The 25454-nt window shown below is 40.9% G+C and overlaps 1 protein-coding gene across 6 annotated transcripts in view; it reads left to right on the top strand.

The window, feature by feature from the left end:
* The window catches only part of hdac4 (histone deacetylase 4), a 498261-nt gene that overhangs the window by 18545 nt on the left and 454262 nt on the right, over nt 1–25454 (top strand). For 5 of the 6 annotated variants that reach the window (XM_072261459.1, XM_072261461.1, XM_072261453.1 and 2 more), the window contains exon 2: nt 20087–20308. In XM_072261459.1, coding sequence (XP_072117560.1) covers nt 20284–20308 — 25 coding nt within the window. In that variant the 5' untranslated portion in view covers nt 20087–20283. Of the gene's footprint in view, nt 1–20083; nt 20309–25454 lie in introns of all 6 variants that reach the window. The other variant, XM_072261454.1, reaches the window with a different exon arrangement.

Below are 25454 nucleotides of genomic sequence, written 5' to 3'. Positions count from 1 at the left end.
ACTCAGTGTTGGCTGTGGTCGGCTGCTTCCATGGTATTGGCAAGTTGACGGTGCCTGGAGGTTTATGGCAGGGAGTTTCTCCCTTTTGCCGCCTACTATCGGGGACTCGGGAGTCGATTGACTTGGGACTTTGAGGCTTTTTTTTTACTGTGCCCATGGTCTGTTCTTCATTAAATTATGGTATTGTTTTGCACTGCTGTAACTATGTGTTATAATTATGTGGTTCTGTCAGTGTTAGTCTTTGGTTTGTCCTGTTTTCTGTGATATCACTCCGGAGAAACATTGCATCATTTCTTAATGCATGTATGCATTTCCAAATGACAATAAAAGAGGACTGAGTATTCTCATAATCTTAAAAAAACTAATGAAAATATAACATTATTTTATCCTTCCATCCTGATCTGTCTCTACCACTTGTTTTTCTCATTTCCCAGTTCTTATGAAGGAGCACTGATAGGAAACATTAATTCTTTCCTTAAATGCTGTATAATCTTGACGAATGTTTCCAGCATTTTCTCCTTTTTGTTTTTGGATCTTATAATAGAACATAGAATAGTACAGCACAGTACAGGCCCTCCGGCCCACAATGTTGTGCCGACCCTTAAACCCTACCTCCCATATAACCCCGCACCTTAAATTCCTCCATATACCTATCTAGCAGTCTCTTAAATTTCACTAGTGTATCTGCCTCCACCACTGACTCAGGCAGTGCATTCCACGCACCAACCACTCTCTGAGTAAAAAACTTTCCTCTAATATCCCCCTTGAACTTCCCACCCCTTACCTTAAAGCCGTGTCCTCTTGTACTGAGCGGTGGTGCCGTGGGGGAGAGGCGCTGGCTATCCACTCTATCTATTCCTCTTAATATCTTGTACACCTCTATCATGTCTCCTCTCATCCTCCTCCTCTCCAGAGAGTAAAGCCCTAGCTCCCTTAATCTCTGATCATAATGCATACACTTTAAACCAGGCAGCATCCTGATAAATCTGCTCTGTACCCTTTCCAGTGCTTCCACATCCTTCCTACAGTGAGGCGACCAGAAATGGACACAGTACTCAAAGTCTGGCCTACCAGAGTTTTATAGAGCTGCATCATTACCCCGCGATTCTTAAACTCTATCCCTCGACTTATGAAAGCTAATACCCCATGAGCTTTCTTAACCACCCTGTCTACCTGTGAGGCAACTTTCAGGGATCTATGGACATGTACCCCCAGATCCCTCTGCTCCTCCACACTACCAAGTATCCTGCCATTTACTTTGTACTCTGCCTTGGAGTTTGTCCTTCCAAAGTGTATCACCTCACACTTCTCCGGGTTGAACTCCATCTGCCACTTCTCAACCCACTTCTGCATCCTATCAATGTCTGTCTGCAATCTTCGACAATCCTCTACACTATCCACAACACCACCAACCTTTGTGTCGTTTGCAAACTTGCCAACCCACCCATCTAACCCCATATCCAGGTCGTTAATAAAAATCAGGAAAAACAGAGGTCCCAGAACTGACCTTTGTCGGACACCACTAGTCACATCCTTCCAATCCGACTGTACTCCCTCCACCACGACCCTCTGCTTTCTGCAGACGAGCCAATTCTGAATCCACCTGGCCAATCGTCCCTGGATCCCATGCCTTCTGACTTCCTGAATAAGCTGACCGTGTGGAATCTTGTCAAATACCTTACTAAAATCCATGTAGATCACATCCACTGCACTACCCTCATCTATATGCTTGGTCACCTCCTCAAAGAACTCTATCAGGCTTGTTAGACAGGATCTACCCTTCACAAAGCCATGCTGACTGTCCCTGATTGGACCATGATTCTCTAAATGCCCATAGATCCTATCTCTGAGAACCTTTTCCAACAGCTTTCCCACCACAAACGTAATGCTTCAACACCTCCTCTCCCTTAATATCAACATGCTCCAGAACATCAACCTCACTCATATTGTCCTCACCTTCATCAAGTTCCCTCTCATTGGTGAATACTGAAAAGAAGTATTCATTGAGGATCTCACTTACTTCCACAGCCTCCAGACACATCTTCCCACCTTTATTTCTAATAGGTCCTACCTTCACTTCTGTCATCATTTTATCCTTCACATAATTGAAGAATGCCTTGGGGTTTTCCTTTACCCTACTCGCCAGGGCCTTCTCATGCCCCCTTCTTGCTCTTCTCAGCCCCTTCTTAAGCTTCTTTCTTGCTACCCTATATTCCTTAATAGACCCATCTGATCCTTGCTTCCTAAACCTCATGTATGCTGCCTTCTTCCACCTGACTAGATTTTCCACCTCACTAGTCACCCATGGTTCCTTCAGCCTACCATTCTTTATCTTCCTCACAAGGATAAATTTATTCCTAACATCCAACAAGAGCTCCCTAAACATCGACCACATGTCCATAATACTTTCCCTGCAAAAACATCATCCCAATTCACATCCGCAAGTTCTAGCGTTATAGCCTCATAATTTGCCCTTCCCCAATTAAAAATTTTCCTGTCTTCTCTGATCCTATCCTTTTCCATGATAATGTTAAAGGCCAGGGAGCGGTGGTCACTGTCCCCCAGATGCTCACCCACTGAGAGGTCTGTGACCTGACCTGGTTTGTTACCTAATACTAGATCTAATATGGCATTCCCCCAGGCGGCCTGTCAGCATTTTGTGACAGGAATCCATCCTGGACACACTTAACAAACGCTGCCCTGTATAAACCATTGGAACTAATCAGGTGCCAATCAGTGTTAGGGAAGTTAAAGTCACCCATGATAACAACCCTGTTATTTTTGCACCCTTCCAAAAACTGCCTCCCAATCTGCTCCTTGGTATCTCTGCTACTACCAGGGGGCCTATAGAATACTCCCAGTAGTGTAACTGCTCCCTTCCTGTTCCTGAGTTCTACCCATACTGACTCAAAAGAGGATTCTGCTACATTACCCACCCTTTCTGTAGCTGTGATAGTATTCCTGACCAGTAATGCCACCCCTCCCCCTGCTTCCTATCCCTTTTAAAGCACTGAAATCCAGGAATATTGAGAATCCATTCCTGCCCTGGTGCCAGCCAAGTCTCTGTAATGGCCACTACATCATAATTCCATGTATGTATGTATCTCAGTTCATCGCCTTTGTTCCTGATGCTTCTTGCTTTGAAGTACAAGCACCTTAGCCCTTCTACCTTACTACCTTTACACCCTTTATTCTGCTTCTCTTTCCTCAAAGCCTCTTTATATGTTAGACCTGGCTTTACTCCATGCACTATACTTGCAGTTCTCGCATGACTTTTATCCTCTTCCACCTTACTATCTGCTCTAACACACTGGTTCCCCTCCCCCTACAAATCTAGTTTAAACCCTCCTGGAGCAGCACTAGTAAACCTACCCGCAAGGATGTTAGTCCCCCTCCAGTTCAGTTGCAACCTGTCCCGTCGGAAGAGGTCCCTCCTTCCCTGGAACAAGGCCTAATTGTCCAGAAACATGTAGCCCTCCCTCCTGCACCAACTCCTTAGCCATGTATTTAGCTGCATTATCTTCCTATTTCTAGCTTTACTAGCACATGACATGGGTAGCAATCCTGAGATTGCAACCCTGGAGGTCATGTCCTTCAACTTTGCACCTAACTCCCTAAACTCTCTTTGTAGGACCTCCTCCTTCCTATCCACATCATTGGTCCCTACATGGACCACGACATCTGGCTGCTCACCCTCCTTTCTGAGAATACTGAGAACTCGATCCGAGATACCGCGGACCCTGGCACCAGAGAGGCAACAGACCGTCCGGGATTCTCGATCTCTCCCACATAACCTCCTATCTGTCCCCCTAACTATCAAATCCCCTATCACTACTGCTGTCCTCTTTTCCCTCCTTCCCTTCTGAGTTGAGGGTCCAGTCTCGGTGCCAGAGACGCGACCACTGCAACTTGTCCCTGGTAGGTCATCCCCACCAACAGTATCCAAAATGGTATACTTATTGTTGATGGGAACGGCCACAGGGGTGCTCTGCTCTTTTTGTCTATTCTCCTTCCCTCTCCTGACAGTCACCCAGCTACCTGTCTTCTGACTTTTAAGAGTGGCTATCTCCCTATAACTCCTCTTTATTATTGCCTCTGCCTCACGAGTGAACCGAAGTTCATCCAGCTCGAGCTCCAGTTCCCTAACTGGGATTGTCAGGAGCTGCAGTTGGATACACCTTTTACAGGTTTAGTCATCAGGGACAATTGTGCTCGCCCTGACTTCCCACATACTGCAAACGGAGCACTCGACTGCCCTAACTGCTGCCTCCATTACCTACTCCTAAGTTCATTAGAGTTATTAAAGGAACTTACCCGGCCTTACCTCACTGGGAGTGAAGCTCGTCCTCAGCCTCTGCTCGCCGAAGCCTCTCGAGCCCAAGCCTTCCTACTCTGTCTCCCACTACTACGTCGTCTGCTCCGTTAATCTGCTTGCTTTTTAAGCTCCCCTGCTGTCTCACGGGCCGACTTTCCCGCGCTTGCGCAGTTGTGCCCCGTTCAAACTGTTGAAGAAATTACCCAATTTTCATTTTGTTTTATTTTTCCCTACTCTCTCAGGTCCTGGTATAGATGTATTTAAGCAGAGATTAAACAAGTGTGTAAGGATAAATTGGATGAAGAATATACCTGATAGATGTGGATTTATATTACACTTTTCACTATCTGTGGACATTTGAAAGCCTTTAATAGCTAATTGAGTGCTGTCAGGGTTGAAATGTAGACAACACGCATTTCAATGCACATGCTGTTAGATTCAAGTTGTAGTTTCAATAGAAGTGCTAGCAGTTTTGATGGGAGCCATTTATAATATCAGTCAGCAAACCTCTCTAGTAACACACAAAATACTAGGGGAACTCAGCAGGTCAGGCAGCATCTATGGGAAGGAATATACAGCCATTGTTTCGGGCTGACACCTTCATTAGGACCAAAAGTGAAGAGGGATGACACCACAATTAGACGTTAAGGGGAAGAGAAGAAGTATACTTGTAGGAATAACTACTAGGTGTGAGATTAGTGGGGAGGGGCGAATGGACAAGAGAATCACGGAGAGAGCAATTCCTGCGGAAAGTGGAGAGTGGGGCAGGGAATAAAGATGTATACAGTGGTAAGATGGTGAAAGTTTGGGAGAATGTGCTGGATGTGCAGGCTCATGGGGTGGTAGGTAAGGATAAGAGGTACTCTATCCCTTTTAAGGCAGTGGGAAAATGAAGTGAGGGTGGTTAACCAGGAAATGGATGAGACATGAGTGAGGGTAGCATCAAATGTGGACAAAAGAAAACCAGGTTCTCTGAAGGAGGAGGACTGCACTCAGCTCGGCTACATGCAAAAGTTCCATCTATTTGCCTTTTGTATTCGAATGTATTGTGAGAGCATGGTGTGATGAGGAGGCCAGTCTTCTGGCTTGCCATTATAGCCTTTCATCAGTCGTCAGAGAAAGGGCCTGAGGTTTTGAAAGCTATAATGCATTTTGAGGACATTTAAAATTTATTGTAATTTGGAATACAATTAACTTTTTAAAAGAAAATTAATTAAAAGCAAACATAAATAATTTAAAGCAAAGCAGTTTCAAAAAATATATAATTACCCTTGTTACCTAAACTGAAGCTGCATAATCCTTTTCCTCAGCAGTATCTTGGAGAACCCCAACAAATTTGGATTCCATCACTTAGAATCTAAGGGCAAAGTGAACTGACTAATTTGAAGCTTTGTGTTTAATAATGCCTGCAGAGAAATCTATGATGTGCTTCCATTCCAGCGGTAGCCGACTACAGTTGTCAGCAGAATTTGGCCCAGTATGAATAAACTCTTTTCCGGCTTCTAGCTGAGTAAAGGTATTGAATCTTAACTGACATTTCAATGACAGACACTGCCATCTTCATCAGGGATGATGCCTGGGCGTGCCTAGTTCGGTGGTATTTATATCCCCCATTGTCTGTCTGTCTGTCCTGGTTGGGTAGTCCTAATCCAATCAGGTTTCCGCTGTCCCACCTTGTTTGCAGTCGAATTCCAGTTCTTACTTAGAGTAAAGCTTTCGTCTTTGTTAAAATTCTTTTCCTCTAGTTTTATTTCAATGGCTTCCTTCACCAGGTGGATCCGGAACCCATTGGCGCGGTTTACTAGTTTTATGCATTCGAAGTCAATCCTACAGTTGTTGAAAATGTAGTGTTCTGCTACCTCCGATTACTCTGCGTAACCCAAACAGATACATCTCCTGGACTCCTTAATGCGGGTTTTTACTGTGAGTACTAGCTGGCTGATATATGCTGCTCCTGTAAACATCAGCTGTCCTGAGACACAGGTCATCTCCGAAAAGGCTGATGGAAAATCCAGGAAACCTAACAATGAGGAGGAACCCGTTGCTGCTGCCCGTCTTCCCTATATTTCCACGATTTCTGGAAGGATCACCATGAATCTAAATAAGCTAAGAGCCCATGGTATTACAGGAAAGACAGTAGAATGGATAGAAGTTTGGCTGATGGGCAGGAGGCAAAGAGTTGGAGTAAAGGTTACTTTTCTGGTTGGCTGTTGGTGACTAGTGGTGTTTCAACAGAGGTTGGTGTTCGGACCGCTTCTTTTCACATTATTTGGATGACGAAATTGATGGCTTTATGGTCAAGGATGATACAAAGATAGATGGAGGGGAAGATATTATTGAGGAAGCAGGGAGCCTGCAGAAGGATTTGGATAGATCAGCAGAATGGGCAAAGAAGTAGCAGATGGAATATAGTGTAGGGAGATACATGGTCATGCATTTTGGTAGAAGGAATAAAGGCATAGACTATTTTCTAAGCGGGGAGAAAATTCAGAAATCTGAGGTACAAGGGCAATTGGGAGTCATGCAGGACTCCCTAAGGTTAACTTGAAAGTTGAGTCGGTGGTAAGAAAGGCAAGTGCAACGTCAGTATTCATTTTGAGAGGACAAGAATATAAGACCCATGATGTGATACTGAGGCTTTATAAGGCATTAATCACACCACAGTTTTGGGCCCCTTAACTAAGAAAGGATGTGCTGGGATTGGAGAGGGTCCAGAAGAGGTTCACAAGATGATCCTAGGAATGAAAGAGTTAGAATATGAGGAGTGTTTGGCTGTGGACTTGTACTTGCTGGAGTTTAGAAGAATGGCGGGGGTGGGGAGTTTGCATTGAAATCTATTGAACTTTGAAAGCCCTGGATTGAGTGGGCGAGGAGACGATGTTTCCTATCGTGGGGAAGTCTTGGCTTGGAGGGCATAATCTTAGGACAGAAGAATATCCCTGTAGAATAGAGATGAGAAGGAATTTCTTTAGCCAAAAGATGGTGACTCCGTGGAATATATTGCCACAGACAGCTGTGGAGGCCAAGTCATTGGCTATATTTAAAACCAAGCTTGATAGGTTTTGATTACTAAGGGTGTCAAAGGTTATGGAGAGAAGATAGGAGAGTAGAGTTGAGAGAGATAATAAATCAGTTACGATGGAACAGTGGAGCAGACTCAATGGATGGAATGGCCCGATTCTGTTCCTTTGTCTTATGGTTTTTGCCCCTCATTATAAACCGTTGATTTATAAACTGTTGTAAGGTCACCTATGCTGCTTGTGATTTATAACCACTATAAATCACCCCTCAGTTTTGTATACTCCAGGGAAAAATGTCCTAGTCTACCCAGACTCTCCCTACGTCTCAAACCTTCTAGTCCAGTAACATCCTTTTTTTTGCACCCACTCCAGTTTAATGATCACCTTCCTCTAGCAGTGCATAGCTGCAATCTGATGTCCCAGCTCCTGATCTCAATGCTGAACACAGCCTTCACTACCTCTAAAACGTGTTGTCACTTTCAGGGAACTGTGTACCTGTACCATTAGGTATCTCTGTTCTACAATACTCCCCCAAAGCCGTCTATTTATTGTGTAAGCCCTGCTGTAGTTTGGCTTGCCAAAATATAACTCTTTGCATTTATCTGAATTAAACTGTCATTCCTTAGCCAATTCATTCAGCTGATGAAGATCCTTTTATAATCTTAGATAATACCTTCACTGTCCACTATACCATCAATTTTAGTGTATGCAAACTTACGAAGTTCTCATCCATATCATCACTATTAATTTCCCTGAGATCACTGGTATTGAATGTCTTTATACATAGTAAATACAGGCATGACTTACTTGTTCAGGATCTTATCCATCTTTTGTGGTTCTACACATAACTGATCTGAAATAGCCCTTTAGTCCATGGTATATGCCAAACTCAATGCCAAATTAAACTCTCTTCTGCCTGCACATGATCCCTATCCCACCATTCCCTGCATATTCTTGTGTCTATCTGAAAGCTTGTTAAAAATGCCATTATATATCTACTTTCACCATTTCCCTGGCATTCAGTGCCAGCCATCTACCACTTGCTGTGTTTAAAAATAATACTTGTCGCATATATTTTCTTCAAACTTTCTCTTCTCACGTTAAACACATCTTCTATCGAATTTGATATTTTTACCCTGTGATAAAGATTCTGACTGTCCCACCTATCCATACCTCTCATAATTAAAGAAAAAATTCTATTCAAATCAAATCAAAAAACTCTATTGTCATTCTAGCTGTACATCAGCTCTGCAGGGCAGAATGAGACAGCGTTTCTCAGGAGCAGTGCAATCATAACATAACAAATGCAACACTAAATAATAAACGTAACAATAAATAGTAAAACACAACAGCCACATGTCAGTTAAAATCAAGTTGTAAGTGTCCAGTGCAAGTTAAAAGTGTCCAAAGCAGAGTCAGGTAGAGCAGCTATTTAGCAGTCTGACTGCCTGTGGGAAAAAGCTGTTTAGTAGCCTTGTGGTTTTAGTTTTGATGCTCCTATAATGTTTGCCTGATGGCAGAAGAACAAACAGTTCATGGAGAGGGTGTGAGGGGTCTTTAATGATGTACCTTGTCTTCTGGATGCATCGATTCTGAAAGAGGTCTTGGACAGAAGGTAGGGAGACCCCAATAACCTTCTCTGCTCCCCTAACCACCCTCTGCAAGGCTTTTTTGTCGACAGCACTGCAGCTGGAGTACCAAGTTGTGATGCAAAAGGTCAGCACACTCTCAACCACGCCTCTGTAGAATGTAGTTAAGATGTTAGTGGGGAGTGATGCTTGTTTAAGCTTCCTCAGAAAGTGCAATCTCTGCTGGGCCTGTTTCACAATCCCAGTGGTGTTCCTGGACCAGGTGAGATTGTCCGAGATCTGCACCCCAAGGATCGATGTTTTCCACTCTCTCCGCTGTGGAGCCGCTGATGCTGAGGGGTGTGTGCTCAGGCTGAGACCATCTGAAATCGACGATCACCTCCTTGGTTTTGGTAACATTAAACATCAAGTTGTTATCCCTGCACCAGCTCTCTAGGTGTTTGACCTCCTCCCTGTACATTGTTTCATCATTTTTGCTGATGAGCCCCACCACTGTGGTATCATCTGCAAATTCAATGATCAGGTTCTCCTTGAATCTGGCTGCACAGTCATGTGTTAGCAATGTAAACAGCAATGGGCTAAGCACGCAGCCTTGTGGGGATCCAGTGCTCAGTGTGATGGAGTCAAAGATGTTCCTGCCAATACGGACTGACAGTGCTAAGGCCAAGCATCGACAGTTTCTCCACTAGTCTCTGCGGGATGATGGTATTGAACACTGAACTAAAATCAATGTGCAGGATTCTGGCATAAGTGTCTTTGTTGTGCAAGTGAGAGAGAACTGTGTGCAGTGTGGTGGATATTGCGTCCTCTGCAGGGCGATTTGGACGATAAGCAAACTGCAAACTGTAAAGGATCCAGTGATGAGGGGAGGCTGGCTGTGATATGAGGCTTGACAAGCCGTTCAAAGCGTTTCATCACTATGGGGGTCAGGGCAATGGGACGGTAATCATTCCAACAGGCTACAACTGATTTCTTTGCTACAGGGATGATTGTGGAGATTTTAAAGCATCTGGGGACAATAGCTTGACTAAGGGAGATGTTGAAAGTGTCTGTCAGGACATCTGCTAATACATCAGCACATTCCTTGAGCACTCGTCCAGGGATGTTGTCGGGACCTCCCGCTTTTCGTGGGTTGACCCTGGCAAGGGTCCTCCGTGTTTGCTCTGGATCAATGATTGGAGCCGGCTGGTCAGATGGTAAAAAGGGACTGGCTCTCCCCTTTGCTGTAGTGTTTGATGCTTCGAAGCGGGCAAAGAAGTGGGCACTTTTGGCCTTTGATGCAATGGAGAAAATAATTCAGGTTTGTTAAACCTCAGCTTGTACTTCTTTCAAGAAAAAGTGGCAAAACATCATCCATTTTCTCCCAACTGAAAGTACCCTGCCTTTCACGTTTTGTAGCTTTTCCAGGTCAGGGTGCTGTACTTTATTTCTAAGCCTATTATGGGAAGAGTTTTCTAGGAGCTCAGAAGAAGAGAATATACAACATCAATAACCTCAACAATAGAACAGAAACAGGCCCTTCGACCCATGATGTGCTGGGGCTAATGATTCTTAATTAATCCATTCGGCCTCCATGTGGTCCATAACCCTCTATTCTCTTCATATTCATATGCCTATCCATGATCTATTGTGTCTGCTTACACCACTACCCTGAAAGCATATTCTAGGCACCCAGCACTCTCGATGTGAGCTGTAAGGAGCCCTATTCTCTCCCTGGTTAGTCTTTGTTTTTTAACCCTTAATATACTTTTACAATCTCTGGATTCTCCTTTACTTTATCTGCTGAAACTGTTTGTTGTTCCCCTTTTGCCCTGCACTTTTGTTCTTGACTGCTATCCGACATCCTCTAAACTCCTCAAGGGATTCATTTGATCCGAGCTACTGATACCTGACACATGGCTCTTTTCTCCAGACCACAGCATCAATATCTCTTCTCATCCAGAATTCCCTACTTCTACAAGCCTTGTTCTTTGCTCTACCAGGAACTCTTGTTGTTTCACTTTTAAAAGCTTCTCACTTTTAAAAGCCACTCATCAGATGTCTCTTTACTACAAATAGCCTCCTCCAATCAACCTTTAAAAGCTTTTGAACAATACCATTAAAATTGGCCTTGCCAAAATTTGGGATTTTAACTACTGGGCCAGTTGTATCCTTTTCTATAACTACTTTAAAACTGAGAATTATCATCAATGCTCCCAAAAATGTTTCTCCATTAACAGTACCTTATTTCCCAAGAGACATCAGAGAGATTTCCTCCTCCTGTAGTAGAGCTGTCTGTGATTTTCCCTCGGACCCTGTGGGAGGCTAGTACAGAAATTGTGGGGGCCCTAGCAGTGATATTTAGCCTTGAGTGAGGTGCTGGAGGATTGGAGGACAGATAATGTTCAGGGGATATTTACGTGGAGTTCTACATAGTTCTCCAATGAGAAGGGGAAAGGATGGGAGGGTACAGGAATGGGAGGGTAAAGGCTGTTGTAAATCTAGTCAAGAAGAAAAAAGCTTATGAAAGGTTCAAAAAACTAGATAATGATAGAGATCTAGAAGGTTATAAGGCTAGCAGGAAGAAGCTTTAGAATGAAATTAGGAGAGCCAGAAGGGGCCATGAGACAGCCTTGGCGGACAGGATTAAGGAAAACCCCAAGGCATTCTACACGTACGTGAAGAGCAAGAGGATAAGACGTGAGAGAATAGGACCATTCAGTTGTGACAGTGGAAAAGTGTGTATGGAACTGGAGGAGATCGCAGAGGTACTTAATGAGTACTTTGCTTCAGTACTCACTACAGAAAAAGATCTTGGCGATTGTAGGGATGACTTACAGTGGACTGAAAAGCTTGACCATATAAATATTAAGAAAGAGGATCTGCTGCAGCTTTTGGAAAGCATCAAGTTGGATAAGTCACTGGGACCGGACGAGCTGTACCCCAGGCTACTGTGGAAGGCGAGGGAGGAAATTGCTGAGCCTCTGGTGATGGTCTTTGCATCATCAATTGGGGCAGGAGAGGTTCCAGAGGAATAGAGGGTTGCGGATGTTGTTCCCTTATTCAAGAAAGGGAGTAGAGATAGCCCAGGAAATTATAGACTAATGAGTCTTACTTCAGTGGTTGGTAAGTTACTGGAGAAGATCCTGAGAGGCAGGATTTATGAACATTTGGAGAGGCATAATATGATTAGCAATAGTTAGCATGGATTTGTCAAGGCAGGTTGTGCCTTACGATCCTGATTGAATTTTTTGAGGATGTGATTAAACGCAATGATGGAGGTAGAGCAGTAGATGTTGTGTATATGGATTTCAACAAGGCATTTGACAAGATACCCCATGCAAGGCTTATTGAGAAAGTAAGGAGGCATGGGATCCAAGGGGACATTGCTTTATCCACAGAATTGGCTTGCCCACAGAAGGCAAAGAGTGGTTGTAGACGGGTCGTATTCTGCATGGAGGATGGTGACCAGTGGTGTGCCTCAGGGACCAGTTTTGGGACCCTTACTCTTCGTGATTTTTATAAATGACCTAGATGAGGAAGTGGAGGGATGGGTTAGTAAATTTGCTGATGACACAAAGGTTGGGGGTGTTGTGGATAGTGTGGAGGGCTGTCAGGTGTTATAGCAGGACATTGATAGGAGGCAAAACTGGGCTGAGAAGTAGCAGATAGAGTTCAACCCAGATAAGTGTGGGGTGGTTCATTTTGGTAGGTCAAGTATGATGGTAGAATATAGTATTAATGTTGAGACTCTTGGCAATGTGGAGGATCAGAGGGATCCTGGGGTCTGAGCCCATTGGACACCCAAAGCTGCTACGCAGGTTGACTCTGGTTAAGAAGGCATAGGGTGCATTGGCCTTCATCTATCGTGGAATTGAGTTTAGGAGCCGAGAGGTAATGTTGCAGCCTGGTCAGACCCCACTTGGAGGACTGTGTTCAGTTCTGGTCTTCCTCTCTACAGGAAGGATGTGGAAACCACAGAAAGGGTGTGGTGGAGATTTACAAGGATGTTACCTGGATTGGGGGGCATGCTTTATGAGAATAGGTTGAGTGAACTCGGCCTTTTCTCCTTGGATCGATGGAGGATGAGAGGTGACCTGATAGAGGTGCATAAGATGATGAGAGGCATTGATTGTGTGGATAGTCAGAGGCTTTTTCCCAGGGCTGAAATGGCTAGCACGAGAGGGCACAGTTTTAAGGTGCTTGGAAGTAGGTACAGAAGAGATGTTAGGGGTAAGTTTTTTTTACTCAGAGAGTGGTGAGTACATGGAATGGGCTGCTGGCGACAGTGGAGGATGTGGATATGATAGGGTCTTTTAAGAGACTCCTGGATAGGTACGTGGAGCTTAGAAAAATAGAGGGCTATGGTAACCCTAGGTAATTTCTAAGGTAAGGGCATGTTCAGCACAGCTTTGTAGGCCGACGGGCCTGTATTGCTCTGTAGGTTTTCTATGTTTCTAATGTTGTTCTGTTGTTTAGGAAGGGCTCTAAGAATAAGCCAGGAAATTATTGCCCGATAAGCCTGATATCAGTAGAGGGTAAATTATTGGAAGGTACTCTAAGGGACCAGATATATAAGTATTTGGATAGACAGGGACAGATTTGGAATAATTATAGAGTTTTTCAGGGATGTGGAGGGAAGGCATTTGACAGGATCTTCCAAAGGAGGTTGATCAAGAAGGTTCAGTCACTTGACATTCAAAATGAGGTAGTAAATTGGGTTAGGCATTGGCTTCACAGTAGAAGCCAGAGAATTATAAATAAATGCTCCTCTGACAATTTAATGCTGACAAGTGTGGAGTTTTGCACTTTGGTGGGACAAACCAGGGTAGGACTTGCACAGTGAGTGGTAGGGCACTGAAGAGTGCAGAAGAAAGGGATCTGGGGATTCGTAATTCCTTGAAAGTGGCATCACTGCTACATATAGTCGTAAAGAAAGCTTTTGGAAGATTGGAGTTTGGAGATTATGTTGAAGTTGTACAAGACATTGGTGAGGCCTAATTTGGAGAATTGTCTGCAGCTTTGGTCGCCTACATACTGGAAAGGTATCAATAGGACTAAACGAGTGCATAGAAAATTTACAAGTATGTTGGCAGCACTTGAGAACTTCAGTTATAGGGAAAGGTTAGGACTTTATTCACTGGAGTGTAGGAGAATGAGGGGAGATGTGATAGAGATGTACAAAATTATGAGGGGTACATATAAAGTAAATGGGAGCAGGCTTTTTCCATTGAGTTTAAGTGAGATTAGAACTAGAGTTCATGGGTTAAGGGTGAAAGGTGAATTGTTGAAGGGGAAAATGCGGGGGGGTATTTCCTTACTCAAAGGGTGATGAGAGTATGGAATGAGCTGCCATCGGGAGTGGTGGATGTAGTTTTGATTTCATCATATGAGAGTAAATACATGGATAAGAGGGGTATTGATCTCTGTGGTCTGGGTGCAGATCAGTGGGACTGGGCAGATTAATAGCTTGGCATGACTAGATGGGCCAAAGGAGCTGTTTCTGTGCTCTAGGGTTTTATGATTCTATGACTCTTTTGGTTCTGGGAGCACTGATTTTCTTAATGTCAGTATCTGAGACACACTTCCAAATCTTCACATTTTAAATCATAGCAAACAATTAGGAGGGTAATGATACCGGTGCAGGTAACTGGTTAATTTTAGTATAGAATTGTGTGAATTGTTGTCTTTCCTCATAATTTTGATCAAATAAAGTGCAATATAAGGAATACAATTCTATAGGAGATGCAGGAAGAGAGAGACATGATGTGCATGGTGATATATGCGGACAGATTAAGAATATACTTTTAATAAGGGGAAAATATTTGTGTTCCTTGGCTTGGAAGTACTGGGTATAAAAGAAGGAGGTTCTGTTAAAACTATCTGAATTGGGATTATTTCCCTTTGAATGTTGATTTTGTTAAAAACCTGGAAACTGTAAATAAAGAGGAACTGCTTCCTTTGGTGGAAAGATTGCAATCCAGGGGATACTGTTTAAAGGTGTGTAAAAAAAAAAGGAGTGACATGAGGAAAGAAAGCCTTAATGCAGTGAGTAATCATGATCTGAAATTCAGTATCAATAAAGGGTGTTGATTGACATTCTGTCTTAGATTTCAAAAATATCAGACACTTAATGGGTTAGGGGTTCCCAACCTGTGGTCCATCGACCCTTTACTTGATGGCATTGGTCCATGGCATAAAAAAGGTTGGGAGCTGCCAGATTGAAGGAGATGTTTCAAAATTACAGGCATTTTTAGTATTTGAATTACTTTTGTTAAAGCTGATCATTTTGTCTATTCTCTGAAGTGTAGCTAGTCTCTGATCTAACAGGACAATCACTGTTAATTCAAATACATTTAAGGCATTAGAAATCGTGTTTATATTCAGGATATCTCCCCGCTTCTGTTCCCTTAAAATGAAAAGTAGGATTTGAGGCCATTTTGAGAAACATTCATGAAGAAACTCCTTTGTTTCTGATTATATTGAATGCACATTTGAGTTTGAGTATATCAGCCTTGAGCTTTAACATAGTAGGTATTGATTTGAATACAGTGAATCACACAGCCAACAGACATGAATAATGCATCTCTCTCTCTTTCTCTCTTTCTCTCTTTCTCTCTCTCTCTCTCTTTCTCTCTTTTTCTCTCTCTCTCTCTTTCTCTGAACAGCCTGAAAATCCAAATACTAATTCGACTTTCCATAGGAGCTGATGACAGTTGGCTACAATTGTCTTGTTATCTTTAGAAATAATTTTTACTAAATCGTAAATACGCTAACAGTTTGCTTTGCATGATTTGCTGGTGGAGAACAATATGAAGTTCTTTTGTCATTGCAATTTGTGTCTTTCCCTTTTGTTTAAAGATGGGATGGAATTGTATCATAATTACTTGTTAGTGTGCTTTGTATATGACAGGATTATTCCTTGTTTCATTTTAGATATCTCTTAAACTGCAATGTGCGCATTTGTTCAGTGACTTGTGGTTTTCTTGAGTTAATTTACCCAAGAACAGCAGTGAGACCTGGTGTACATGAGAATAAATCTCTGAATATGGCAGTATGGATTAAGAAAGTTCTCTGGCAGCGTATTGTCAATGAGAGGGAAGGTGAAATGCAGTTAGTTGCAAGTTTCTGAGGAAAATACAAGCTTCTGCAGAGAATTGTATAAATCTGTGTTGTTACAACCTCAGTATATCATGCAGCTCTTAACCAGTGTTGTTTCGAAAAGCAATCGCAGTTCTATATAGAAAATGCAATAGTTAATTTACACAGAGCAAGATCTGTGAAGTAACAGAAGATTCTTTGAAGTAACAGAAATTCCTCAATTTACAAAAGTTATGTTGCTGCGAAATTCTTAAATCAAAAAAAGGTTCTATTTGTCAGTTCAAATGTAAGAAAGCAGGTTGTGTTCTATAGTTCAAATTTTGGCCAAAATGACCAAAACACCAAAAAATCTCTTAAATAATAATTTCTTAATAAAATATTTAAATAAGTGCAAGAACCATCAATGTCCGGTGGTGTAGTGGCATCATGTGGACTTTGAGGTAAATGGCTGCAGGTTCAAATCTGGCTGGTTCCTTGCGCGCTTTCTATCTGTGTTGGGTTGAGCGTCAAGTTAGTACTTGGCCTTGTGGAAAAAAAAGACAAGTTCTAAAGAAATGGCAGGGTTGCTGCCAGATGCGCCACAATGTGTGGAAAGGAACAACAACAAAAGCATAAGTAATGAAGCCTCTTCAAATGAAACAGAAGGTCCTGAAGACTTCTTGACAAGGTAGATGTGTACAGGATGTTTGTCTCCCATGAGACAATCTAAAATTGGGAATCATGGTTTGAAACTAAGCGGTTTCCCCATTTAAAACAGATAAGCATTTTCTTTTCTCCTGAGGGTTGTGTCTGGAACTCTGGTTCCAGTGTGTTTTGACAGAGCCCTTAAATATTTTTTACTGTGCATTAGATACATTCTTGAAATGCAAGGGGTGAAAGGTTGGCCTAAGTAGATGGGAATGCAGAAGTATTGCAGTTAAATCGGCCATGATATTATGAAAGGCAGAGCAGGCAGGCCTACTCCTGACCGTGTAATATTTGTATATGAGTGATAGTTGTGGCTTTGTATGTTAAGTTGATGCTAAGGAAAGTGAAAGATGAGTTGTTACTGACATTCAGTGGATGGTAATGGTGAAACTGAGCTTGATGATGTGATGAAGGGCATATTTAATGCTATGCGCCATATTGAAATTGTTGTCTTTGAAGGTGACTATTGTTTTTGTTTTGGCATAAGGGAATGCTTCATGTTCTTTCTATGTGAACTGTTTTGTGCAATGGTGGTATTATATTGGTGGCTTTCTGCTCCTATGTACTCAGTCTCCAACATTTATTTGTAGGCTCTTCAGCATGAGTTTTTTCCACATCATCCTAATTTTCTTCAACATTAGCTTAATTCACTATCTTGAGGATAGTGCACACGAACACCAAAACCTCATCCCAACTGTGAAGCATGGTGGAAGGGGCATCAGGGTTTGGGGCTCCTTTGCTGCCTCAGGGCCTGGACAGCTTGCAGTTATAGAGGGAATAATGTCATTTAAAATATATCAAGACATTTTACAGGAGAATGTAAGGGTAGCAGTCTGTCACCTGAAGCTTAATAGAACCTGGATGATGCAACAAGGCAATGATCTGAAACACAAGAGTAAATCAACAATAGAATGGTTTAAGAAAAGAAGAAAATTTATATTTTGGAATGGCCAAGTCAGAGTCCAGACCTTAACCCAATTGAGATGTTGTGGCATGACCTGAAGGTGGCTGTTGAAACAGTTTTGTATGGAGGAATGGTCTAAAATTCCTCCTTGCTGTTGTGCAAGTCTGATAAGCTACAGGAAATGTTTGGTGGAAGTTATTTCTGCTAAAGCAGATTCTACCAGTTACTAAATACAAGGGTTAACATACTTTTTCCAGCCTGGACTGTGAATTGTTGAACAAGTTTCTGCAATTGTACAATTGTTTGTGCGTTATTAGTTTAGGCAGATTGTGTTTGTTTATTATTGTGACTTAGATGAAAATCAGACCGTATTTTACGAGTAATTAATGCAGAAAACCAGGTAATTCCAAAGGGTTCACAAACTTTTTCTTGCAACTGTATGTGTGGGGACTTCAAGATTCAGGGGAGTAGATTTAGGACGGAGATGAGGAGGAACTGCTTTTCCCAGAGAGTGGTGAAACTGTGAAATTCTCTGTCCAATGAAGCAGTAAATATATTTAAGACAATATTTGTATAGTAGGGGAATTGAGGGTTATGGGGAAAAGGCAGGTAGGTGGAAATGAGTCCATAGCCAGATCAGCCATGATCTTATTGAATGGCGGAGCAGGCTCGACAGGCCGAATGGTTTACTCCTGCTCCTATTTTTTATGTTTTTATGACTTTTTCAAATGAAGCTTCACCTCATCAATATTAAGCCGTTGTTTAGCAAAATAATTGCCACCTCTTTTGGTGATTTGTTTAAGCTTCTTGAGATTTTTTTTTACATATCCACACGGCACTTAAAGCTCAAACTGGTTAGAACTAGATTCATTATCCTCTTGACATTCTTTCAACTCTTGCTATAACAATCTTGCTTGCTTCTACTTCAAATCTTTTAACTAAATGCTCATCTTTTTTTACATACTTTCCTTTTATAACCACCTGCCACACAGTGCGCTTACAAGGGTAGCACTTCGGACACAATTTATTTTGTCCATGATGTTCAAGGTTGTTTGAACATTGACACTTCAAGATTTAATGAACAACTATTGTTTGCCAAGCATAGATTTTTAAAAACTTCTATTATTCAACTTAGTTTAAATGCCGTAGTTTCTTAGATAATGTGCAATCTTCAGAGTTGCCAGGAATATTTTGAAGAATGTGCAAAACAACTGGGGATAAATCATAATGACAAGTAGAGCATTCTGATTTTCACAAAGTCAAAATGGTGTCGGAGGAAGTGCGAAATGTGCATGGTGTCATTTTCGTCACAACAAAATATAGCCTCACAGATTGAAAATACATGCTCCAAAGAGACCGGGATTTTTAATGTAAATCCATAAATCTCTGAACTAGTACATGTTTTATGTTCATCTTTTTCAGCAAATGGGCATTGATTTAATATCTTATCTGAGAGGAAGCAGCATTCCAAAAGTGATGTAGCAAAAATTCTGCCAAGGAATTTGCACTTAAAAATCTAATCAGGACTAGGCAATTGAGCCTGTGGTTGGAAAACAAATTGGAATGCATTGGTGACAAGTGCCCGGGGATAGTGGGGAACTTAAGAGGTTTACACTAGATTATTGTTCTTCATTGCAGTACTTGTGGGACAGTGGTGTTTACCATCGACTCATAATGCTCCTTTGATGGGTGGCCAGTGTCTGAATGGAGGCTGGCCCAGAAGCAGTGGTGGGGATGTTGAAGAAAGTGACCATTTCTCTTATAGAGCGCAGCTAGGGGGCGGGGGGGGGGGGGCGGTGGGAGAACATAGCACCTCCGTATGTAGTATGTTCATTTTAATTGGGAGTGCGGCTGCCACGTTGACAGTTTGTTTACCAAAATGGACAAAATTTAAAAAATAGTTACGATACGTGCCCAGAAAACTATGGAACACATTGCAATAATCATATGAGGTAAATGTGGATGTGAGACTGCTATTGGAAGGATGGAGAGATTTGTAAAGTAGATATGAAAAGAGTGAGATTAGCTACTGATTTTGATAAAATGAGTTATTCAACCTGTACTTTTGAAGTTGTTTATTTTGTTATGTTTATTTTCCAAAGGGAATATTTTCACTTCTTACCATGAAACTTTGGAAATCTGGAGTATGTCCATAAGTCTGTGACATATAAGAGCAGAATTAGGCTGTTCTGCCCATTGAGCCTACTCCGCTATTTGATTGTGGTTGGTTTATTTTCTCTCTCCACCCCATTTTCCTGCTTTCTGTCCATAACCTTTGATGCCTTTACTAATCAGGAACCTATCAACCTCTGTTTTAAATATACCTAATGACTTGACCTCCACAGTGTTGAATAAAGGTTATTTGCTTTTGGGACTTGGAAGTGTTTGCTGTTCATAGTAATTGGTCTAAAATAGCCAAAATGTTTTGAACTTTCTTTTGTGGTAAGAATGCCTTGTCAAATTTAAATTAACCAAATATCTTTCTCAGCAGGTTCACAGTTGGAAGTGGAGTGAAGAAGATACCTAGTTTGGAAAGTAGTTCTTTGGCTGAAGAACAGGATGCATTACTGATCAAGAATTTAGTAATTTACCAAATTTGTATGTATTCCTGGAGCCCTTGGGGGCTGTCATTTTATTTGCTCGGAAAATTTGATCCATTGATATTTGCTGCATCTGTGGACTGTCTAAATGATGACCTCTCAAAGCCATTCAGGTAGGCCATGTTCAGTACTTTTTGTGTTGTATGCGTTGACAATATTGATTTTTTTTTTCCAAATCATGTTGTTTGCTATAGTGGTGAGGCTCTGCCAGAAAGTCCCAAGTTCATTTGAACCTTAAGCCATCTGAGCTTGTACAGAATTATTATCAATCACCACCTACTTGCTGTAGGATAACTTTATTGCTGTACTTAATGCTTACTGATACTTGATGGATGGATGTATAATGGAGAAAAAATGGGCTTGATACTTTCCATAGGTTCATAACCTGTTTATTAGCATTAATGTAAAGAATTGCCAATTGGGTAAGTTTTTGCATCCCTAACCACCTATGGTGCCGCAACTCAGCACAAATATGTTTCTGTAGAGGAGAGTGGTGGTAGAAGTTGCCAAATTAAATTCTGCATGATACAATGCCTATTCTAAATAAAACCTTTGTCTGTGGCAGAATGCAATCTCAGACAGTTTCAGTAACATTTTTTTTGGTTAAAATAGATAGATATACTTTATTAATCCCGAGGGAAATTTGGTTCCGTTAATAAAGTATATCTATCTGTCTATCTATTTTAACCAAAAAAAATGTTACTGAAACTGTCTGAAATTGCATTTTGCCACAGACATTCTTTGCCAAAGAATTGCCAGTTGGGTAAGTTTTTACATCTCTAACCACCTATGGTGCCACAACTCAGCACAAATATGTTTCTATAGAGGAGAGTGGTGGTAGAAGTTGCCAAATTAAATTCTGCATGGTACAATGCCTTTTCTAAATAAAGCCTTTGTCTGTGGCAAAATGCAATCTCAGACAGTTTCAGTAAAATTTTTTTTGGTTAAAATAGCTTTCTTCTTTTCCTAGCATGTTAGTATTCTACTTCCTAACTCTGAAACGAATACTTGGAATCCCACATGTATATTTGTTGTGGTTTATTGGATTATACCCTGCATAGAAATCTATACAAGAAATTTTACTGTGGTTGTGGCAGTGTTTTTTTTTCTGTATTGCCCGATGTTGAGGTTACCTACCTCTTAGATAACTATTTATATTTCATGTTCTGAAAATACTCTTACACTAAGGACAACACTATAAACTGAAGAATGAAATAATTTGAGCTACTTTTGAAGGGGAAAAAAGAACTTGCATTTTTGACAATATGGCTATCTATGTTTCCTTTGTCTAGCTTTATTTTAAATATATGCCTATAATTTGATGAGTTTTTAATTTCTACCATTTTCTGTTAACAAGAAAACTGTGTTAAATAAATAGCATGAAGCCAAAATATTGTTTGGGGGAAAGCAGAAAAGCAAGTTTGTTACATTTCCACACTTTGGAAGGAAAGTTTGTATTAAATATGAACCTTATTATTTGCAATGACATTTTATTTATGCCATGATTGTTCACAGGAAGCCTGGAATACTTGCATTTTGTAAATCTATACAATAAACTTTACCGTGATTCTGCCTTTTCCTTAATTTTGCCTTTTGTTATTCCTACAACACCTCACTTTAGATTATTTATTTTTCCCCTCTGATGACAGTGGTCATAATAATTAAACTGGAACTTGCTGTCAGAATAACTGTATTAATACCATATAATGTTATTAAAGAACAAATTATTCAACAAGTACAGGGGATCAAGATATGCTCAAACTGCAAATCTCCAGGACTTGAGTTACATTGCTTTGACACTTGTTTAATACAAGTGATATCTTGTTTTTATCCTTCCTGCTATTTTTGAAATATTGCTAAATTTGCACAATTGACTTGTAAACAGATTCTTAAGTGGGGAAAATACTGTACCTTTGAACAGAGTACATATTAATCTAATGCTAATTATCCTCTGTTTATAAAGGAATCATTTTAAGCTGTTCAGTTTCATTCTTGCATGCAGACAAGTGTTGCTAGATATTTTGTGAAAAGGATGTAGACTTAAATTTTTTTGCTTTTGCTTTTAATGCAGTGTTCTCTTTTTTTCACTTTAGTGTCATATTTGACTCTAAATTAGTGCTGTCAGCTCAGAGTTGGAAGCATTCCAGAAAATATCATTGCATGACATGTTATGTCTGATGTAATATGTCATATGATGAGATCATATTAATAACTGCCATCAATTCTGTAACGGAGCAGCCTGGACCAGGTGGTAAAGGCTCTCAACGTGGCCTTCAGATTAAATTAGGCATTGACTTCAAGTCATGATTTGGGAGTTAACTGGCAATAATGTGTAGTTCTTGTCCCCCATACCCGTGATGATCATCCTGGCCTAAATTGCTATTACAGTAGCTGCTATACTTCAACCTCAGGCCCAGTGCAGGGATAAGTTGCAGCTGCATTTCAGTGGCATACTCATTGAATAATAATGTGTGCCCCTCAAGTTTGTCAAGCAAATTTTTTCAGTTTTTGCGTATGAATACTGCAGGCTGCAATCTGAATATGCAGGTTCTCCTGCACAGTTACAGGTTTCTCTCCTGTGTTGCCTGGGTTGCCCTCAGTTGTTTCAAGGAAATTTCTAGACATTTTGGCATGGTTGTAACCCTTCATTAAATAAGAATATTCCCTTCTCTGTCCTTTGTTCCATTCTCATTTCTGAAATAGTATTTAATAAAGATTAAAAATCTTGTCTGACAATTCATAATTGTAATCCATTTATCAGTTAAAGCTTCCAGAAAGATTGGCTGCAAAACTATTTGAGATTAAGGATGCAGAAACAGTTCTAAATGATAGCATGCGCTGTGAGTTGTACTGCTTCAGGAAGTCTTGGTTGTTTGATATGACTGGGGAGCCATGGAAACTTAGTTAAGGAGAAGATAATAGATCTGCAGATAACAAGAATGAAATTGAACCTGGATTTCTGGTCTGAACACAGCGAACAAGTCTGAGCATTATATTTTGAATGAGTTGAACTAAATCTATAAACTGGTGAGCCTTAATTTTTTTTAAAAAATGAGCTGTTTCAAAAAACTTATAGAACAATATTGATTATAGTTTAAAATTCTTGAGCTTGTGCTCATATCCTGATTTTCTTTCTGTTTGGCATAATTATAAGTAATTATGGGCAAACACAATGGCTTCTTGTGGCTCTGTTATGTGTTCATGCATTCAGGTGCAGATGGAATAAATAGGTGGCTGAATAGCATGTATTCACCTTCAGACAGCAGTAAGGCTATTAATAATGATGGGAGGTTACATTATTGGTGGGCATTTGTAACTAGAGTTTGTTTGTATTGTCAGTGGTTTTAATTTGTAATCCAGGAGAGAAAATGACTTGATTGCCTATTGGTTTTTGTTGATCGAAAGGGTCGGACATACATTTGATTACTAGATTTTGTGGTGTATTTGTATGAAGGAATTGTTTATTATATCCCGATTACCTTGTACCATGTGCAAATACTCACCTTGGAAACAAAATTATTTTTTTCAGTTCATTCGGTGGTAGGGCTAGCATCTATTGCCCATATTGAATTGCTTGCTGAGCCTTCTATTAAGGAGACATCTATTCCATATAAGGAGTTTCCATATACCCAGACCTAATGGGAATGCAGATTTCCTTTCAGTTTGGGAAATTTGTGATGGTGACATGACTACAGCTATTCTTATTTTCCCAGATGTATTTGTGGAATCCAAACTCTTGTATCTAGCTTTAAAATGTATCTCTGGATTAATAGCCATAAACATTTTGCTAGCATATCTACATGATTTGATTGCACTAGCTATTTCAATAGAGAAATGTGTATCATGAGATCACATAATCAGCCCACAAATGCAGTTAAGGTATATTACTTTAACATAAGTTCAAACTGCGGAATAAAAGAAATTCGTGGTCCTCTCTTGTGAGCCAAGAGGGTCTGAGTTTGAATTTCATTTCCAGCATGACACATCTCCTTCCCTTTTCAGCACGTTTCTTGAAGTGGTATTGGTGGCATTTGTGGTTCTGTCCTAGATTTCCTGTTGGTTTCAATGTTTGACTGAAGGGGGCTGATAGTGCCATCTATAACATAAGGAGACAATGAAAGACAGAAATTCTAAAAATGAACGTTGAAAATGGAATGTTCTTGTGATGGCAACTTTAATTTTTTACAAACATTACCGTATCAATATGAAACTCATTTATAGCTCAAGATGAATTAATAAGTCAGTGAGTGGAAAACAGAATGAATGAGGCGATAACACGAGGAATTCTGCAGATGCTGGAAATTCAAACAACACACTCAAAGTTGCTGGTGAATGCAGCAGGCCAGGCAGCATCTCTAGGAAGAGGTACAGTTGACGTTTCAGGCCGAGACCCTTCGTCAGGACACATCAACTGTATCTCTTCCTAGAGATGCTGCCTGGCCTGCTGCGTTCACCAGCAGCTTTGATGTGTGTTGCTTGAATGAGGCGATGATTACTTGGTACTCAGCCTCTGAATTTGCTTAAACATGAATATCATTATGTACTGAAACTCAACCACTGAAGCAGGGCGATCCTGGTTACAAAGTGGAATCAGAAGTTTGAACATATTGCTGTACGTCCTGTGAATTACTTCCATACACATGGGGAGGTATCTTGGAGGTGAGGTGTAACACAGCTGCCGATAGGATTGACAAGGATGTTCAAAGTAAATTTCATTATCAATGTACCATATGCAACCCTGAAATTTCTTTTCCTGTGGGCATTCTCAGCAAATCTATAGAATAGTAACTATAACCAGATCAATGAAAGATCAATCAGAAGACAACAAACTACACAAATGGAAATATAAATAAATAGCAATAAGTAATGAGGTAACAATCTCAATGTTATCTTGATCTCCAATGAGATAACATGAAATAACAAGATAAAGAGTCCTTAAAGTGAGATCATTGGTTGTGAGAACATCTCAATGGATGGGAAATTGAGTGTATTTATCCCCTTTATTCAAGAGCCTGATGGTTGTGGGATAGTAACTGTTTTTGAACCTGGTGTGCAAGTCCTGAGGTTCTTGTACCTTCTACTCAATGGCAGCTGCAAGAAAATAGCATGGCCTAGGTGGGAGTATCTCTGATGATGGATGCTGCTTTCCTACGACAGTGTTTCATGTAGATATGCTGAGTGGTTGGGATGGCTTTACCTGTGATGTACTGGGCTGAATCCACCACCTTTTGTAGGATTTTCCATTCAAAGGCTTTGGTG

The sequence above is a fragment of the Mobula birostris genome, chromosome 6 (assembly GCF_030028105.1).
Source record: "Mobula birostris isolate sMobBir1 chromosome 6, sMobBir1.hap1, whole genome shotgun sequence".
NCBI lineage: Eukaryota > Metazoa > Chordata > Chondrichthyes > Myliobatiformes > Myliobatidae > Mobula > Mobula birostris.
The sequence above is the reverse complement of the archived record's forward strand: the minus strand, read 5'-3'. Positions and strand labels throughout refer to the sequence as shown.